Source organism: Bubalus kerabau, chromosome 20 (genome assembly GCF_029407905.1).
Source record: "Bubalus kerabau isolate K-KA32 ecotype Philippines breed swamp buffalo chromosome 20, PCC_UOA_SB_1v2, whole genome shotgun sequence".
NCBI lineage: Eukaryota > Metazoa > Chordata > Mammalia > Artiodactyla > Bovidae > Bubalus > Bubalus kerabau.
Genome location: NC_073643.1, coordinates 40,601,622 through 40,622,960, shown reverse-complemented (window position 1 = coordinate 40,622,960; position 21,339 = coordinate 40,601,622). Strand labels below are relative to the sequence as shown.

General features: G+C 41.4%; 1 protein-coding gene across 7 annotated transcripts in view; it reads right to left on the bottom strand.

Annotated features, from left to right (window-relative positions):
• The window catches only part of CADPS (calcium dependent secretion activator), a 474,061-nt gene that overhangs the window by 17,912 nt on the left and 434,810 nt on the right, over positions 1-21,339 (bottom strand). For 4 of the 7 annotated variants that reach the window (XM_055558508.1, XM_055558510.1, XM_055558511.1 and 1 more), the window contains one exon: positions 20,543-20,650. In XM_055558508.1, coding sequence (XP_055414483.1) covers positions 20,543-20,650 — 108 coding nt within the window. Of the gene's footprint in view, positions 1-9,794; positions 10,822-16,321; positions 17,418-20,542; positions 20,651-21,339 lie in introns of those variants that run through there. The other 3 variants (XM_055558512.1, XM_055558506.1, XM_055558509.1) reach the window with 3 other exon arrangements.

The following is a 21,339-nucleotide window of genomic DNA, read 5'->3' as shown; positions in this document are numbered from 1 at the left end:
TGCCCCTTGGGCTCCCTTGGGAGGGGGAAAAATGGGAGACTCTTAATGGGGAACGTTGGCTGTTTTATCCCATCCATGGGGCCAAATGCAGACAGGACAAAACGACTACCCAGAGGCATTTCATCACCAGCTTTTAAAAAGAAATACAAGTGATACTAGCATTAACATTTTCTAGCTTTCCAATTTTACCTGGCCTGTGAATGTGTTTGCGATGCACATACGCATACTGTGTACTAGGTCTGAATACTACTGGTGATTCAGAGCCACAGGGTTGCAGTAACACATTAAATGCGCTGAAAAGTCCTGCAGTAAAGAAACCCACTGAACTTTGCTTCCTAGTTTCCAAATGTATTTGACTAAAGAATCACTTTCCATGAGCCACCTAGTAATAGCTTTCAGGGTACTAATGCTCCACTGAATCCGCTATGGAAAAAAATCCTATACTGACATAACTAATAATAATCAACAATAATAGTAGTAAAAATAACGAGAGTAAACATTTAGTGAGCACTTTTTATGTGTCAGGCACTATTCTAAGCAGTTTATATGGGTTACACTCATTTAATTCTCCTAACAACCTCAAGAAATAGTTACTTTTTAAATTCCATTTTACACTTCTATAGCACCATACTGATATGGATTCATAGTCCATGAAAGAGGGAGAAAAGGAAATATAATCCATGTGTAATAAGCTGGCTTTTAACGTTCAACTCTATTTTTCCTGTTTCCAGAGATCCTGAAGCATGTAAGCTCCACCTATATATATATATATATTTTTTTCCCCCCTCTATAACTCAAGGCCCTATTTAATATCAAGTTAAATGAGGGGTGAGGCATGACTCCCTGCAAAATCCTTCCACCTTTGAACTTAAGGTGCTCAAATAGCAAAATATCTCTCTCTCCTCTGTCTCTTTTGATTAGCTTCCAATGCCCTGCTGTCCTGAAAAAAAGAATCCAATTTAGGTATCAAAATTAGATCTGTGCTTTCCTGTACACAATGTGATTTCTAAAACTGTTGGACACCTAAGTAATTGAATAAAAATGTAACTAGAGGTCAAGCCCTGAATGGAAGATGGAACATGGGCCCAACACCAGCTGTTCTAACACCCCCTGGCTGACCAATGGGACCTATCACTGTAAATCTGAACATGCTTGTGTTTCGGACTTTCGTTAACTAGACAAGTTCTTTTAGCAAATGTCAGAAGCTGATACCTAACTTTCAGCAATCCCTGATACTTAAGGGAAAAGGAAAAAGCTCTCTCAGGTACCTGGATTTTCTCAGGCTCTTTCTTTCTCCAAGAGACGTAAATAATGAGCTAAACGCGATTAATCCCCAGTCAGCTTCTAGCCAGGCCTGGTCTGCCGCCTGGGCTGCCCAGGGCAGGTGTGCAGTTTGGACATTAACAAACTCACCCCGGTTAACAATACCTTTTTCTGGGGCCTATTTTTCTCTGGATATGTTGGGGATTTAGTCCTGGGCCTCCCTGTGCATTGAGAAAATGGACCCCCATGCCTTGAGCCTCTGTCCTCTCAAAGGAACCTACTGTTTGAGAAAAATGTATAGTTACAATCCAAATTCACACTTTCAAGTCATCTCAATCACTTCAAGCTCAATTATGTCGAAAAAGAAACTCTAGTTTTGGTGGCACATCCTACTAACCTATTATCCACGTGAGAAGGGTTAATACTTTATCTGAAAACTGCTCTCTGGGACGCATACAAGGACCTTAGAGGGAGGAGAGAGATTCATCCCAGGAGCAGAAATCAGATGGTTCACGAACAGCATCTGCCCGCCCCCGACTGCTTCATAGGTACGGGAAGTGCATCGAGAGTTAACTGCATTAATTCACAAGCAGATTGACGTAAGCAACTGAATAAGAAATCTGCATACCATATAGAAATGATTATAGAAATCATACTCTAAAATAAGGATTGTAACTCATGTACCGAACGGAAAGATAAAGTGGAATGCCAACGATGTCTTTTTAAAACAGGGTTGGTTAATCACATTAAGGGGCTAATTTCATAATTTGCACATATTCAACTTTGTCTATAGAGTCATGACTCATGAGAGTTTTGTGAGTCAAAGTTGAAGTTCTTACGTGGGAAAAATCATATTGACTTCAGGGAGTTCTTTTTCTGGGCTGAGGTTGTTTTAGTCCCTATTCTCAATATTAAAAAAAACAACAACAACAATCAAAACCCATGATCTGCACCTTCACATAATCTGTTATTCCATGGAAAACATTCAGGTAAACAGACAATGGGATGCTGTTGGTCCAACCACACAGCGAGTTTCCAAGCAGAAGATGATTGGGTACTTATATACCATCCAGGAGGCAGAGTCCAGAGCCTCAAGGATTCTAAGACAATAAAGCCAACAACTATATCTATGGGTCCAGGACCCTTTTCCAAAGTTCTCTAAGCAGTTTTAAAATTACATCAATGTCAGCCCTCGGGAACCTGGGCTCTCTGGGGAATGGTTTCCCATAAGGAAAGGGTACCATCTTTTTAGGACCAGAGATGGCATTGATTTCCAAGAAGCTGCCCATGGAACAATACTCGGATGCTGGTTCAGGAAGGCCAGGTTTCAAAGACAAGTCAGTGGCATGAGAATGTAGGAGAAAAGATGGTGGGGGTGCTGGTGAAGACTTCCAAACTCTGAGGAGGAAACATTTAGGGGTACATGGTGATTGCCCCTATATAAAGGAGATCAGAAGGTGAGTTCTGATGCCTGGGGCTCAGAGATGAAGAAAAGAAAATCAAAGTGCTGCTTTTTAAAAAGTTAACATGTGTTTTCACCATGTACAGCTGGGCTCTGCTTCCCAAAGGCGCCCTTTCCTCTTGCTTTATTTTTAATCTCTGTAAACCATATTCCCCACTTACTACTTCTCACTCAGTGTGACTTTTTTTTTTTTTTTTTTTTACCTTTCTGGGAGGGAAGAAAAAAGAAAAAAAAAACTTTACATTCACCAGATCACTAACCCAAACCTCCTTCTGGGGAGCTCACTGCCTCATCTCTGCAAAGGGCATGGATCTCAGACCACTGCCCCCACACAGGACACACACTGGACCCTGCTGAGCGCCCTCAGTGTCTACAGAGGGTTTTGGGTCCACCAGCCAGGAGACAGGAAGGCTGCATCAGGTGCCCTGCTGCCGCATTCAGATGAGTCTAGGACCTGAGCGCATAGAGTTAAACCGTAAATTAGCCATGAGTTAATATGTGCAGGCGGAATCCCTCTGCCTTGCCATTAATGCTTTCCGTCCACAAGGCTCCCTCCCCCTTCTCCACCCCCCCTTCCTTTTTTTGAGGCGACAGAAGAAGAAATTAAACACTTGTGGGTTCATTCGAAAGAGTGAATGAAATTGAATAAGCTCTCAGTACTTGAGGCGCACAGCGAGTGCCTGAATGGGGCAAACCTCCTAAGTTGAATGGAGTGTCTTTTGGGACCAATTTGTCTCTTTTCACTCTTTATTCTTCCCTTTCTGCTGACAGATGTACAAAGGCGGAACTGCGCCGTGCAGCTTCTCCGCAGGCACCCACAGCAGCTGTCACTTTTGTCGAGCAAGTTAATCAAGCAAATGCCACCATATCCCACTTTCTATAAGGAACAACATGTTATAGACAGTAGTCTTGCTAGAAAGAGACTTTATTTGAACTTTGATTGGCTTGGTTCCTTGGCCCCTCCCAATGCTTCCCCCCTTTTCCCCCCAAAAGGAGGGAGAATGGGGGGATTGTGCCCAAGCCAAAGATTTGGCTGTGATCACATTATAGATTTAATAATAATACTGTGTGACAGGCTGAAGACTGGATTCCAAGTTCTATCCTAAGGACTGAAGGATGCCCTGGGTCTGGGTTTTTTTTTTTTTTTTTTTTTTTTGAGCATGATATTGTTTGCGCTGGACTGTTAGGCTGTGTGTCTCAAGTTATAAAAAGAAAAGCTGAGGGCAGAAAATAGTATCACGCCACGGATGTCTTGGATTAATTTCATTCTGTTTTCCTTTGTAAAGCAGGCTGCGTTATTTACACACTTCTTGTAATAAACCCCCTTGCCTGGCCAGGCTTACAAAAGCTGAGCTAAACGCAGAATCACTCGTCTTTATGCATCTTGCCGTTCGTGAGTTCTTTAAGCCGAGTGCCCAAATTTATTTCTAATGTGCACCAGCACGGGCCATCAGGCCTTCATGTCTCTAGTTCTCTGTAAGCCAAGTGGGGCGCCTTTAAGAGAACCCTAGTACGTCTGCATCCACATCCTCCCCTGCAGTGGTCACCACTAGTTGGTGACTTCCAGAAACCATAGGCAGAAGCGAGCTTTAGTGAACAGTGTACCACTGCTGATCTTGCTGCCACTGTGAGCCTGCACTCACTTAGGAAGCTGAATGCCCAAAGCAGACATATTTTCAATAAACAAACTCTTTAGAAACAATGTGGAGAGACAACTTTGTAGTAGCCAAGGGATTTGCTACTTTCAAGGGTTGGCTGACAGCTGACGATCTATCTGGTAAGCTCTTTAAGGCTTCAACACACACACACACACACACACACACACACACACAATTCCTTCTTCCCTCCCTCTCTCCCTCCTTCCTTCCTTCCCTTCTTCCTTCCTCTTTTATCACCCTGTCAGATTGTTTATGATAATCTTCAGCTGCAAATAAGTCAAGGAAGGACTTTATGTGAAACCCGATCGCAAACTTTCACATTGCTGACATCTTAGGCATTGTTGGATAATGACCACATAATGATTTAGTTGCAACTACATGTGTGTTACGAATGGATTGTATAACCGTGTTATTCTGTAATTCTGGATTTCTTTCCCCCTCCTGTAAAGCCCTGCTGATCTGTGAAACTTAGTGCCATTGACAACGCAGCTATGTGGGCAGGTTAAAGGAATCCATGGGGCCTCGTAGGAGACTCTGGGGCATTGTTGCTGAATTATACCACTTGTGTCAAGGTTTGCTTAAGGAACTTAAGCTGCTACCCTAAACCATTTATCAACTGTCTGGGATGTAATGGTATTGTGTTACCATCATCCCCCTCGCCTCAAATAAACCACAAAACTTTATTCTAATGGGATAAAGGATCTTAGACAGCACCCAGAGGGAAATATAGCCTGAAAGCTGAAAGCCTAGGTAGAAGTGGCTTTTGCAGCACATATGGCATGCAAGCTTCCCCACTGTGTTGCGGTCCCTCTCTGCTGAGGATGGGGTTTCACCCTAAAGTGGGTACAGTAGAGCTTCCTGGGGTCTCCCACCTTTAGGTCTAGATTTGCTGGTACGGGTGGAACTCCAGCTTGATGACAAAATCCTCACATTCAGGAAGAGGCTGGGTTGAATCTTCATTAAAAAGTCTGCCTGATTAGCTATGCAACTCCCATCATTGTTAGTGGACAAGCCGTGACTAATAAGCTGCTTTCTACTAGGGGTCACAGCTCGATTTCTGTCTTGAGTACTGCTGCGGTAGCAAGCAGGAAATAATGACTGCGTTACTGTTACATGCGTGGTGGACGAGTGTGGGACGCAGAGCCCTAACTGGATGGGAATTTGGGGGCACATATTTGACGACTGTAGTTTTTTTTTCTGAAAGATATCATGGTTAGGTGTCTACTTTGCATTGGAAAGAACGGGATTGATCTAGGACTGATCACTTCCCTGGCTTCTGAATTTACTGAAGTCAATGTACCTCTCAGTGATTCAACTTCTTTGTCTGTAAAAACCCACCTCACAAGAAAGTTATGAGAGTTACACAAATGATTACATTAAGTTCCTAGAACTGTACCCTGGTACACAGATGAGTGAGTGAGTGAAGTCGCTCAGTCGTGTCCTACTCTCTGTGACCCCATGGACTGTAGCCCACCAGGCTCCTCCGTCCATGGGATTCTCGAGGCAAGAATACTGGAGTGGGTTGCCATTTCCTTCTCCATGGTACCCCATCAATATTGGCTTTCATCAGCCTCAATAGCTGTAAAGTGGGGATCGTTAGGTATCTACTTTCTAGGGCTGTGAAGAGGACCTACAAGAAATAACACTTTAATGAGATGATGTGGTTACCATCAATGAACAGTCAAGAGATACACCTAAAAGAAAGACTAAATAAACTTTATCATTATTATTAAACCTGTCATTTATTGGGACTCTTCCTCCCTGTTTGTACCTAGAAAGCAATCCTCTTCCCTCCCTTCACAAGTCCTCTTTGGGACTGACTCATAAAAGCAGCTTTCAGAATGCATTTTGGACTGATAAACATTTCAGCCCCATCTTCCTAAGGCATGGGGTATGACAGGAGGAGCCCTGTATTTGGAGTTGGGGGAGTTATTAGCAATACCGGATAACTCATTCTTTCTACACCTTCATGACTGGACAACGTCACTTAGGGTTGCTGCTGGTGCTAAGTCACTTCAGTCGTGTTTGACTCTGCAACCCCATAGACGGCAGCCCACCAGGCTCCCCCGTCCCTGGGATTCTCCAGGCAAGAACACTGGAGTGGGTTGCCATTTCCTTCTCCAATGCATGGAAGTGAAAAGCGAAGTGAAGCCGCTCAGTCGTGTCTTGACTCTTAGCGACCCCATGGACTGCAGCGTACCAGGCTCCTCCATCCATGGGATTTTCCAGGCAAGAGTACTGGAGTGGGCTGCCATTGCCTTCTCCAGGGTAAAACCAGAGCCCTGAAAGATGTTCACCCAGAGAATTAGATTTGGTTTAAAATGCTCAGTAAGGCAGAAAATAGACCTAAGACATTTTAGAAAGTCTGTCCAAAGTAGGGGTTGAAAGAGAAACAGTTTTCTAATAAATCTTCAAAATAACTGAAAAGCTGAAAAGCCAAATGGACCAAAACAATCCATTCTTCATTAAATTAACCAGAATACTATATATACTTCTGAACAAAAAAATAAGGTGACAGTTTCAAAAATCCATAGTGAACATTTAAAGGATTTAATTACTATTTTTGAGTTAGAATTGGAAATTACAAAATCCTTTAAAAAAATCTTTGACAAGGTCCATGAGACAGGCTAGGGATTCATCAATACCTATTTAACACACAGTTACTGAGAGTTCATGGATGCAATGGTGAGTAAGAGAGAGAACACTGCTGCTCTCAGTGTGGTGGTGGTGGAGGGTGGCAGTGGTGGGAAAGCCACAGTTTCAAGAGATGGGGTCCCTGGGACTTGGGGGTCTTGGGCAAGCTCTTTTTGGACCTTAGGTTCCTATCTTAAAAATGGAAATAATAGTACCTCCTCCTATCTCTTTGTATGCTTGCTATATATATAACAATAGAAAGGTTATAAAGTAGTTTTGTTGGCCACAAGATGGAAAGGTTATTACTAGAAATAATAGAACTAAACATGTCTTTTTGACTAAATCAGGACTTATCAACCTTACTAGTGTTGAAATTCGGGGCCAGATAACTCTGCTGTGGGGACTGTCCTGTGCAGTGTCATGCTGACCATCTACCGTCAGAGCTTAGTAGCACCCCTCCCCCGACCCCAGAGCTGTGACTGTCAAAAACATCTCCTAATCGTTTCCAAATAAACTGGGTGGGCAAAATGATCCACAGTGCAGAAAATACTGCTCTAAGCCAGTGATTCGTGATTGGGCTGAACCCTCAGACTTGTTTGAAAAAACAGATGCTTGAGCTTTATCTTACACCTACTGACTCAGAATCTGTGGCATACAGCTGGAATGAATACATTAAAAAAAAAAAATATATATATATATATATATAAAACTTCCAAATTCTAAAGCCCCGTCTAAATATGATTCAAAAAATCAGATAATTAACAGAGGGGTATCCTATATATCTGACCAACATTCCTTAAAATTTCATGTGATTCAAAGAGGAGCCTAACATGACACAGAACTGCATATAATGAGATATGATCAATAGGATCCTGGAACAGAAAAAGGACATTAGGTAAAGCTAAAAACGTATGAGAGAACTGTGGCTCACAAAAATATCTAAGTAATTCTTATGTACACCCCTGGTTAACAAGCACATATTAATGACAAAACAATACCTATTAATGTAAAAAGAATTTAGCCCTTAAGATGATGGAGCAGCTGATGCCTACGTGGCAAATATCCAGATGCCTAGACTGGAGTCATTATAACCTGGGTGAAGCTATCACTTAAGTTCTGAAAGGACATCTCCAAACAGAAGTCCTGCCAAGGCTGATGAAGCTATGGTGGTGGTGAGTCAGGGATGTTCCCAGAAGAAGCAATACTGTTTCCCTGTATAGCGCCTGACCACAGAATCCTCTCTCTTTCTCTTCCCCAAACCCAACCTGCCCAAGCTGGCTCCTCTGGGGTACTATCTCTGAGGCTCCCTCCTACATGACTTTGCTCTAGTTTAAAGCAGATTTTCTTAAGGGAACCCTCCTACACTGTTGGTGGGAATGTAAACTGGTACAGCCACTATGGAAAACAGTTGGAGATTCCTTAAAAAACTAAAAGTAGAGCTATCATATGATCCAGAAATGCCACTTCTGGGCATATATCTGGAGAAAACTCTGATTTGAAAAGATACACGCACCCCACTGTTCATAGCAGTATTCTTCACAATAGCCAGGACACGGAAGCAACCTAAGAGTCTATCGACAGATGAAGGGATAAAGAAGATGTGGGGGGTGTGTGTGTGTGTGTATGAATATTACTCATCCATAAAAAAGAATGAAATCATACAATATCATGGATTGGATGGACCTAGAGATTCTCATACTACGTGAAGTAAGTCAGAGAAACATATGTATTATATGGTATCACTTATGTGTGGAGTCTAAAATATGATACAAATGGACTTAGATAATATAAGCAGACTCAGAGACATAGAAAGCAAACTTTTGGTTACCAAAGGGGAAATGGAGTGGGGGAGGGATAAATTAGGATTTGGGGATTAGCAGATACAAACTACTATATATAAAATAGATGAACAAAATCCTACTTATAGCACTGGGAATTATATTCAATATTTTACAATATACCAGAATGGAAAAGAATCTGAAAATTCTCTCTTTATATAACTCCATCACTTTGCTGACACAGAAAACTGACATAATATTGTAAATCAACTATACTTCAATTAGAAAAAAATTTTTTTCTTTAGAGATTCTGTAGCACAACTGGGTTCATTGTTACTTACTATTCTATTCTCTGACTATTTTCATCTCTGGTTTTTCAAATTCCTGTTGACAAGGAACGTAGCATTACTTTTCGTTGTTGCAAAGCTTGTTTTAGTGTTAGGCAAGACTTTCTGTTGGTTTTCATGGTACTACCACAATGACGGAGACAGCAACAAGAAGGGGCATTTGTGGAGTGATTCTAACACGCCAAGCATCATATGGTTTACTCATTGCCTCATTTAGTTGTTCTAATCCAAAGAGGTAGGTACTGTTTTTATCCCTATTTTTAGAGGGGGAAATCGAGGTTACTCAAAGTCACACAACAGGTAAGCAGTCGTAGACCCAAAAACTGACCTTGGGGCTGTCTTACTACAAAGCCTATGCTCTTCATGTCTGCTTGACATAAAGAAGTTAGTTCCTTAACTTGAAAGGACACTTTTTAGTAAAAGGAAGGTGTGGTGATTCATTTAACTGACAAGATTGGAGGTTTATTGAAGTACTGAAGTTTCATGGGAACCACTCATGGATAAGTGTTAAGTTCAAGATGAGAAAGGCAGGTGTTAAAGATTCTTTGGTTTTTATTTTTGAGACCCTAAAAAGATGTCTTTGGATGAAGCTTGTTAAAAGGATTTTGGAGACTAGTTTCTGATAAATCTCCGAAGTTGAGTATTCTTTAGAGACAGAAATTGGAATCCCTTGGTGAGAAAATGATCTGAAGATAATTGGATGATTTTTTACCACCATTTAAAGTTAAACAGCCCATATCATTGCAGACAAAGGATTTTTAAATTATCGACATTTTGAGCTAGATAATTCCTTGTTGTGGGGCTGTCCACTGCAGCCTTCCCGGTCTCTACTCACTAGACGCTAACAGCACCTTTCTATCTGTGACAACTGAAAGTGTCTCCAGTCATTGTTGAATGGTTTCTGGGAGGTGAAACCACCTCTGGGTGAAAAAAACACTGGTCTAGTACTCCCCAGATCGGTGAGGTACCTGATAGCTGGGTCTCTTCTCTTTAACAGGATGGATCCGTAGGCCAAATAATGAACTTTTTGAATAAAAGGAGGTGATAGTTCTCTTCCTTAAAAAAGGTGTAAAACAGGCTCAAGGATGTATTGTATAACATGGAGAAAACAACCAATGTTTTGTAATAAATGCAAATGGAAAGTAACCTTTAAAAATTGTAGAAAAAAAAATTTTTTAAGCCAAATTGGGGGGAAAAAACCCTACTGATTTAGAGAATTGTACTGGAAAACTCATGAATTTAACTTGGTTTACATATTATTTGTTCTTTGCCAAAAAATTTTTTTTACACAAAATATGATAGGGTCTTTTATATTCTGGATGGCATGAAGATCTGGTAATTAATAATAACCCCATCCTGGGCAAGACCTGGAGATTTGTTGGTATAATGGGCATTAATTAGTCCAGGGATGGTTAGGGTGAAAAATTCTGCCAAAGGCAGTCAAGGTGACCCAATGTGGCAAGCAGCACAATCATTATAAGCCTCTGATACAGGAATATTCATACTGGTGGCAAATTGCTAGACTCCATTAACTGGATTTTTAGTCAACTCAGCAGGAGTTTAACAGAACAGGAGGCTGTTAACTGTTCTCTTCTGAACTGGGAATTTAGGATGAATGAAGTATTCAAGTTGAGCCTTCTTTTCAGGTTTTTGGACACACAAAAATAACTTGTAGCCACCTGGTAGAAGCAAAAAAAAAATTTTTTTTAACCAAGGTCCTGATGAAATTATAAAAAGCAAAGCAATTGAGGGAGGTCAAAGTGGGAATCTGTACTGCTGACCTAACTTGCTGCTCTGGATCCCTCCCCTGGTTTTGAGTGACTCCTCCTGGGAGACTGGGGGGGGGGGAGGTGGGGAGTCCTGGATGTCTCACAAGCTTGTCCTATCACTGCACGAAGCCCCCCAAATATAATCCACTTCCAAGACAGGCACAGCCTCCATGTCACGTCTGGGGCTGACAAGTGGACTCTTCGTTGCTGATGCTACACATACTTCTCAAATGTGTGCGATGGTGGTGACAGAGGGGCACGTGACGCTAGAGACGTAAGGCTCCCTTGTTTATGTGGGGCCTTAACCTCTGGATCAGCCAGATCAGTGGTTCTCAAACAGGAGTGATTTTGGTATCCCCCCTGCTCCCAGGGTACTTCTGGAAATGTCTAGAGGTTGGGCCATTACAGTTGAGAAGGGGTTGCCCCTGGCACCTGGTGGGTAGAAGCCAGGGAGGCTGCTCAGCATCCTTCAGTACACAGGCCAGCACACCCACAACCAAGAACTATCTGGCTTGAAAAGTCAGTAGTGCCGAGAGTGAGAACCTCTGCTCTCTAAGGACCTCTTACAACCTACAAATCATACAATGAAATCATTTCATTGGTTACCATCAAGACTTCCGAAAGACGAAAAAGAAGATATCACACTGCACCCCACAGAGGGTGAAAACTGTTTCATAAACTTTTGTTGTTGTGTGTGTATGCATAAATACATACTGGGTTGTAATATAAAATGTGCTTCCTATTGTGAGTCATAGGCACATAAAAGAGTCACTGATCTTACACGGTACTTCTCAAATGTTAAATCAACAGAGGATCTTGTTAAAATGTAGATTCAGATCCGTTTCAGCTGGGGTTGGGCTGCAATTCTGTACTCCCAGAGGAGACAGATGCTGATGGTCCATAGAACCACACTTTGAATAATAAGAACCTAGATGATATTTAAAATCCATTCATTAAAAAATTTTAGGGCAAGCGATTATGACTTAGACATCAAGAGATAGTGAAATTTTATGATAGTAACCTCTACAGAGCACTGCAAGAAGGGAAGTATTTGAGGATTTAGTACATCTTGTATCTTGAAACCCAATGTGATAATATTTGTTCCACAAAATGTGCCTTGGCTACTGTGTGTGTGCCTGTATGTATGGTGTGTGTGTGTGTGTGTGTGTGTGTGCATGCACGTACACGTGTGAGTCTGTCACTTACTGCCTCCATGCCGTAAGTCTGCCATAAGAAAAAAACAAACCTTTTCTAAGACACAAAAGTATTGTGTGGGTCATGTTAGCAAGGATACTGTGACCTTAATGTAACAGAGCAATCAGCTTGGCTTCTTAGAATGACTATTGGAACATTCTCCGCTGGAAAAGAAAACAAATTAACTGTATTCACCAAATGTCTCTTGGAACACAGAAAGCTGTTCTGATAAAGATACTTAGCAAAACTCTTTGGGAGGCGCAAGCTCCAGAAAAAATTCAAGACTGGTTTTATGTCAAGTTTGCCTGAAAGTAAACGAGATCTATTTCTATGAATGGCTTCAGAGATAACATCTAGATCAGAAAGAACTACTTGAAGACATGGCCCTGAAATATAAATCTGTAAGAATAATGCTGACAAAAAGTAAATACTTCCTTTTGGATAGTAACAGCCCATTTGATACAATTAATCCAAATAATCCAAATCTATTAATGCCTCCTTATCTTTTCTGCATGCACGACTGTTGAAACCTCAGGCATGGGAAGAAGCCTGTGGAATAGACATGTGTTTCTATACCTAAGACTCGAAATGCAAAATAACTGCTATCCTTTACTAGTTATTTTGAAGGATATGTATTTGAAAATAAGATTCACTGCCATAGGGCATCAGAGGCATGAAAACATTCTTTTTTCCATCCCCTCCCATTCTAGTAGAGCTTGCTTTCCATCATGTCAAAGATCACCATTATTCATGCCTTACCCTTTGGGCTTAATATCTGAATAATACTGCCAATATTCCAACAAGGGCAGAACTAAGTTTTCTTCACCTTAACAGTGGAGCAAATAGCACATCTGCTAAAAGCAGATTTACACGATGGGAACCAGGGAAGTCATGAAGACACTGGGTCTTTAAGGAGCACTGGGTAAAAGTCATGAAAGTGAACTGTTTTCTAATTCCAGCTTGGAATGGTCCCCAGTCTTAGGTTCACTTCAAGAACTCAAACCCTAATCATATGTGTGTGTGTGTTTGTATTTTATATTCCTTATAATGTTACAAATCAAGGTAGATGGACAGGTTTTCCGCTTTTCAATTCCCTTTGACTCTGTGTTCCGTTTCCACATTCTACTTGGGAAATGATACTTGGCCCAGGACATGCCTGAACTGCCAGAGTTTACTTTGGGATTCACGATCAGGTGGAAAAAAAAATCAGTAATCTTTCCTTTCCTATATTTCCTGATTCATTTTGGATCTGTTTTCCTGTTCAAGTATATATAATCACACAGATTCTCAAGGATATCCTAGGAGCCTGGAGAAAACACTCTTTAGCCTCATCACTGAGGATGATGGGGTTGAGGTCATAGTTCAATTAAAGCTGGATCTGGGGAGTATTGAAAAGCTCAGCTTCAGACTGATTTGAAGGGCTTAATTTCAGATTGATAACCTCAGAGAAAATCCTAGCAGAATTAACAAAGAACCCTTCCAAACGATGTGAGGTGGGAGTGGGGGAGGCCAGTCTAAGTTCCCAGTCCAAGATTTCACCAAAGCAGTTACAGTGAGATGAGAAATACTGAACTGGGACCTCAGATTTCCTTCTTCAGCTCAGATACCTGTGCCTTAGTGCAGGAAATAAAATCACCATAGCTCTTCATGTGGGCAATTTGTTCCTGACCTCTGTGAAGTCCTTGCGGTTTAGCTTTTTCTTTATTTTAAAACTAGCTTCAGAAATTTTCCTTACATACAGAGAACAGCTTTTAAAAAAAAAAAAACAAACCCTGGTTGAACTATGCTGAGTTACTAATTATGTCCAAAAGAGCTACTTGGTTGAATTCAGCTAGATATATATTTTTTTCTCCTTAAATTAGTTCTATGTTTAGATAGTAATAAACTCCTCCAGTCTGCAGAACAATTGGCACGACGGTCCCTTTAAGTCAGGATCATGAAAAAAGGGCCAGTACTGGTAAAAAAGAAATTGAATGTGCATCTCCACCAGAAACAACGTGTGGCCCCGAATCACAGCCTGGGTTGCACACACCAACTATAAAGAATATTTTGGGGACAAGTGGGAAATTCTGAATATGGACAGTGAATTAGATGAACACTTACTGACACTGAAAATCAAGACCACCAACTTAAAAATAGCAATTTTTCCTCACTTACTTTGGTTAAAAGTATATCATATACATAAACAGAAAAAGAATCAAAGAATAAACACTCTGCCTGCTGGACATGTAACATTTTCTTATTTTTGCTTAGCTGTATTTTCTAAATGTCTAAAATGTACATTTGTTTCCTCTGTAATAATAAAAGGCATCGTCACTCCTTCCTATCTTTCCCTTCCCCAATCAGAAGGTCAATTACAAGTTATTTGCCAACATACTGTCGCTTTGTTTAGGGGGTAGGGCTAGGCCATTTCAGAGTCAATGGAATGAACAGATAGTTCTATGAGATGATGATGATGATAAAAGACTTGTCAAATTTTTAACTATGCCAGTCTATATTCATTATGTTCTTCAGTCCTCAAAACAACTGTTAAGCAGTCAGTTTCTTCATAGGTGAGAAATCTGAGGCTCAGAGAGGTTAACTAGTCAACCCGAAGTTAAACAGCTAAGAAGTGGCAAAAACAGAACCCCTTCTCCTGTCTGGCTTACGTCAAAGCCCCAGCCCTGATCACCATTCTTCTACCTGCTTCAGAACTATGTGTTACCAAAGGTACCAGGCTACTCTACATCCTGTAATTCTAAGCAAGTTTGGAGTTAATGCCTGCAAGTGACGGCACGATTCTTACAGCACCTTCACACGGATGTGGGGTTTTGTTTTAACAAGAAAAAAAGATGCCTGGGAAAAGCCTTTCCACTTCAGGGATGACGATGATGTGATAATGGTGCTGGTGGTGGCTGACACTTACCAAACGCTTCCTGAGCCTGATGCTGGCAGGAGTGCCCGGTGCTTCACCCTCAAACCACTCCACAGGAAGGTTCTGCTTATTATCATCTCTTACACAGAGGAATCAGCTGAAACTCTGAGAGATTAAGTACCTTGTTCATGGTCACCCAGCTTGTGAGGATCAAGGGTGAATTCTGAAGGCTCCAGAAGACAGGCCCAGGCTCACTACCCCAGAACTCCCATGAAGGGGCAGCCAAGCCGGCTTCTTGCTTCTAGAGGAGATAACTCACTGTCTCAGTTCAGTCTTGAAGACCATATGCCTTGATTTTCTTTAACCAGCCCTTAGAACCACAACCTATTCTATTGGTGAATCTTGTATGCTTCTCCCCACTTTTGTTCTTTTGGAGGTAACTTCCCTCTGTGGCATAGCTGACCACACACTGACAGATATCACCTAAGAACATAATGTTTCTCTTGCTGCCTGGTCTTCTGTACACTTCCTTCCTCGAGCAGAATGGCTCCTACTTTGATTGATACATGTTCACTTAGGTTGTGCTTTTGTAATTTAATCAGGTTATCTGTGGCGTCTTATATAAATAAATACAGCAAATATATTTTAATAGGCAGGGGTTTCAGTTTTCAAATTACCCCTTTAAAGGGACATATTCACACTCAATTACTGGGCTGACACATAAAGTGGACAAATACATGATTTGATAATGGAACAGCAAATTAAAATCCGTGAAAGGCAGAGAATACGGGGCGGTGGCCCCAAACGAACCTGACTGCGCTGCCTGATTAAGTACTTATGAGGCGGTGTGGTAAGGGGGCCCTTTCCTGATCTGATAACTGCCACGGAGAAGCCAAATGCAGAGTCAATCTGCAAATACTTAATCCTCCAGAAGGCAGATTAAGTGTATAATTGACCTATATAATCCACGTATCATCTCCAGTCCAGTGTTCCCTAGGCCTGGTTCACGGTGACACGGGGGCCCGAGGAAGGCAGTGTGCATGCAGCATTACCCCCAATGTGGATGCCATCCAAGTTTGAGATGGCTTTTTAATCACTCATCTCCGAGCCTGTGAGGTTTAAGCAGATGAATTCACCCTAAGCACATCTCTTTTAATCCCGATTTTCTTCTCAGTCTGTGTCTTCAAGAAGTACAAGGAGGAAAGAAAATAAATTAATTTTTGTTTAGACCTTGAAATCTTAGGTGCTTCTCTTGATGATCTGATCTCTAATTTCCAAAAGCATGTTTTTGTTTCAGGGCAAATGGTGAATTAATCACCAGAGGAGGTGGGGGAGGCTATCTGCATGAATAATGGACACTCAAGCTTTAAATCTCTGTCTTCGAGTTATTTCTTGGGCTCTGCTTTCCTTTTCAAGCTGCTGCTTCAGGAATATGGAGATTATTCATCTCCATGTTTTATATTTTCTTTAAAAGTCAGCAATAATTTTCAAAGAGGCCAAGCTCTCACTTGAGTCTGACAGTAATCAATTCTCTTTTCAGAATTCAGCATCTTCAATATAATTTAGATTCCCTATGATTGTACATATCAGCATATGTGCTTGCTCTAAACCTCTGCATCTTCCCCCACCTCCCAAATATTATAAACTGTTATTTTGAGCAATTAGAACTGGTTTACAATGGATCACTATTTTTTTAGCAAAAAAAAAAAATTACAAACATGCAGATGAAAAAATGTACAGCTACATATCTAAAACACCAAGAGAAACAGTTTGAGGATTCTTCTCCTGTCAGCACTTAATTTTGAACCGATCAGTGTTTTTTTTGTGTGTGTGTGCATGACTAAAAAGGTTGTTAGCATTTTATAGGAGGACTATATGAATCAGTGATTAATAAACAGGGAAACTTCCACTGCATTGAAAAGACTTGGTGAGACAATATTATGCTTGACTGTATTTCTTCAATCAACCTAGAAAATGCCTGTTTAAAAAAAAAATTTTGGCGAAGATGAATTTGGAAAGCTGTTCTTAAGTTACATAATAAAATAGATAAAAATGCAGAACATTAAATATAGAGCCCCAAATGCTATGCCGATAATCTCCCACAAACACCCAATTCCAGCCAGAAGTACAATGACGAGCAAAAGAAAAACCCCAGCTCAGACAGAGACAGAGAGAGAGAACACGGAGATCGGTGCTTGGGTAAAACGGAAGATGCACTCATTAAATGACTGGGTATTAGTCTAAACATTCTCAGGAACAGATACACTCTAAAGCCATCCAGACTCTTCCACAGGGTACCCTCAGAGGCAAAAAAAAAAAAAAAAAAGAATGAAAATAATCCTGAATAATAAGAACTTAAAGGACTTCCCAGGTAAATCAAACTGAGCCTTTGAAACACCGTTAAAAACACAACGGGAACTCTGAGAACACTCCTCGGAATGACAGATGCCAGCAGGAACTAAAAAACAGAGAATGACACAATAATCAAAATCAACAACCTCCAAACAGCAAACAATCTCGGAGATACATATTTTCCTCATTCAAAATGCTAACGTTCTATTATTCATTTTTGCCATTTATCAAAATGCAACAATTTCGAAGAGACACCTCTCAGATCAACAAGTTTTTCTCAATAGCTTTCTGCCAATTGTTTAGAAACCCGCCCCAGGACCACTATCATTAAGAATGAAGTTGAAAGGGTAACTCCACTGTAGCAAGAAATGGAGGTTTTACAGACACCCTTTTTGCCTCAATATTCCGATTCCCTTGTGTAGCTTAGTAGACAATGAGGGCCTTCCAGAGCATATATGTAAAGAAATAAACATCCTACTTGAGGAACCAGAAGCCGAAGATAATCAAACATGTTGGTAATCTGATGTTTTGCTGCTAGATTATAGAAAAACAGTAAGTACTGAATTAAATTACTGGGGCTGCATGGTAATGAAGCTTCTTGAGAAGCTCTGGGTTTTATCAAATGACAAATGTTTTAAAATCATGACAGATTCAAGAACTTTTCCTGCACGACATCAGTGAGGTTGCCTAGCACCAATATTCTGTAAATTAGGGGAGCAGGTTATTTGGGAAGTAAGGAAGTAAATGGCACAGAAATTTGCTATCTTGAAATAAAACTGCTGAAAAATTTTTTTCCACAGGGGTGGGAGTGATGTTCAGTGAATGATTGTAATGTTTAAGTTTTAAACTCAGATATTCAGGGAAGTGCAATTAAGATTCCTTTGGAAAAACAGAATTAGGACAACGGGAGATTAAATCGTGGGGATTCTGATAACATTACTGATGCCATTTTATGCTGGTCAGTTTGTAATTCCACAAGGGATTTGACACACTTGTGAATTTCTGAATAACTCTAAACATAATTTGCATCCCAAGAAACATACTCTGTGTATTGTTTCTTTTCATTATTAATTCACACCAATGACCAGAGGGCTTGAATTTGCCTCTGTTCTTCAACAGTTGGGCAAGTCCAGTTTACCATCTGTGCTGGCCAAAGCTACAACCGTACTTTTAAAATCAAGATCCAGTTGTACTTTCCCTTTAAAAAAGCCCCAGAAAAGGACAATCTGCCTTGCTGCCTTTGACAAAGCCACCTTAAAAACATTTTTCCCCCCACCATGCACGACTTCTAATTTAAAAAAAAAAAAAAAATCAGGAGGAAAAAGTGGGTTATTTGTCAATGAAATAATAGGCTAAACTGTGGATTCAACATGAAATTCAGTACTAGATATCTGAAAATTTTGGAGAGCACTGGGTTATTCACACACACACTCACACAGAAACACGCACACGAGGGCCACACAAAACTGAGAATTAGAAGATACTGATCAAAGAAAAGAAAAAAAAGGCAACCTAGGCATTGAAAAGAACAACCCCACAGGCTTCCTGAACATTTGTGGCTTGGAATTTCATTCAGCGGAGATGGGCAGAGAGTCCACACTCCAAAACGCAGACCCAAGGGTGCTGCCTGACTGTTTTCAATGCCTATTGGCTGGGTGATCGGGCCCCAGGCACTCCGGGCTTGGCACTTTCATAAAGGCACGCATGCAGAGAAGGGAGAGGACCCGCCGGTGAGCTTTATGCATGTATGAGGCATTCTCAGTGGATGTGGGCCATGCTAGAAGATGTACACAGGAAGATTATTTGATTCTAATTCATGCCACTTGATACAATGTGATAAAACATTTGACATGAGAGATAAGTTCCATTTTAATCTGAGAGAGGACGGGTGGGAATTAAAAAGTAAGAAGGGTTTTCTCGAAGAAAGGTGATGCAGAGGAAAGAGCGATATTGAACACAGAAAGGGGATGATTAGAAACGAGGAAAAAAAAAAAAAAAAAAGACAGGAGCCTTTTCAACACACGAGGAAAGCAAATGAGCTGGAAGACAAAGCGCAGAAAAGTCAGGAGCTGCTGATTCTTAAGCGGTGCCAACAATGAGCTCACTTAGCCATGGAACAAAAACACACACACACACACACACACAAACTCGATGTAAATTGCTGAACACAATCGCAGAAAAAATACAGAAACACGGATTCCATAGTAGACCAAAACATTAATGTTCGAGCTGGCACTCAAAATACGGAAACCTGGACAGGAGGAGCTCACGCTTCACAAGACAGGAGTAGGCTGTACAGTTAGAGCCACACGGAGACAAGTATGCCGGCTTCCATGCACTCTGGCCGGGTCTACACTGGCAAATTCGTTGGGAACTTGAAACAAAATATCTGGCTAAATCAGGCAGCCCCATCTGCTTTGGCCTGAAAGAGGCAGAAAATTTGAGACCGAAGCAGATTCCTTTTTATTTTTTGCTTTTGACCTCAGTGGTTTGCTTTGGGAGTGCAGATGTAGTCACGGTGGAAGTACGTTTACTTGGTAACTAGTACCCCTCAGAAATGTGTTCTCTGAACTTCAAGCCAGGTCTGGCAGCCTGATGTAACTGCTCTTTATACCCCTGCTTCTTTTTCCAAATTTTAAAGTGGGTGGGGTGGGAGAAGTGGGGAAGGGACACCCCGGTTTAGAACAGCAAAAGAACAAGTAACTGACATGAAGTGTTTGCCAAAACCCAGGGCTAGCTAAAGATTTCTAGTCTTCCAGAAACACAATCATCTTTGAAGTGATAACGGTGCTACGTTTCCTGCAACAGCTGCATGCCACAGCTGTGAACCACCCTCAGGAGAGGGGCCAGCCGCAGTCTCCCAGACGGCAGGGAGCATCTCCCTAAAGCAGGGCTGGGTTACAAGAAGGGGAACCATGACCCAGGAAGGGCTTTGCCAGTTAGAGGAAGCTGCCACCTCACAAGCTTCGTGCAGGGAGGAGCCGGCTTGTGCGAGGCTGTGTGCCGCGCTATGTATCACACAGGTGGGGACTGAGACACGGCCACGCCAGGGAGGGTTGGGGACAGACACAGGACAGATAAGAGCCTAAGGAGGAGGGGAAGGAAAAGATTTAGTTTGCATCAGGACCAATCCATTTTCTCAAAATGTGACTTATCCTCCTGTCTCTTTATTTTGTCACATTTTGGAGGGTCTCCTCCTTGGCCTTCAAGGAGGAGAAGGCATTTACTTACATCAAATAACCTTTCTATATACATCTCCTCATTGACCTTATCACGAAGGACATCCTGAGAGTGGCGGACGAAAGTCACGTACGCATCGGCCACGTCCATCCCAGGTTTCTGCAAAGAAACAGGAGAACGTGAACATGGAATTCTCAGACAGTGGCTCTATCTCGACTACCCCTGCATACTCTGCCCACTTCACCCTGCCTGGACCCCCAGCACTTCCCCTGGAGTTTGAAGCTCTCCCCTAGAGCCGGGAGCTGTCTGGAGCACACGGTATCCAGAGGCTCCACCATATATGGCATCACTATCCACAGCCTGGACTGAGATTCCAGGAACTGAAACTGATATTAAAATCTCCAGCTCTTTCTAGAAATTCAACCTGGCAAGAGGGGAGTTGAGATTGCAGGGTCGTACAGGTTTTTTTTTTTTCCCCTATTTTTAATTTTTTTTTCTGGCAAAGATACTCTAATGGATAAATCTTCACCAGATAACCCAGAGATAGTCTCTGGTTTTTCTTTTGGTTGAAAGCTCCATCAAAAAATACTCAAAAATACTTTATCTTCCACTGTCTGTCCTTAAATAATATTAGAAAAATGACAGCTTTCCCTGATCCCCTCAATTTAAAAAACTGAGGATGTGACAAGTAAAAAAATTCTATTTCAATCTAGACCACCTCCTACCCAAGTCATATTGTGGGGGTAGTTTAACCTGAGTATATAGTGAGTATTTCCTTATTACTTTACTCAAAGGAGACATTCAACCAATTGTCTTTGCTTCCTGTATAGCTTTAGAGTCCAAGGATT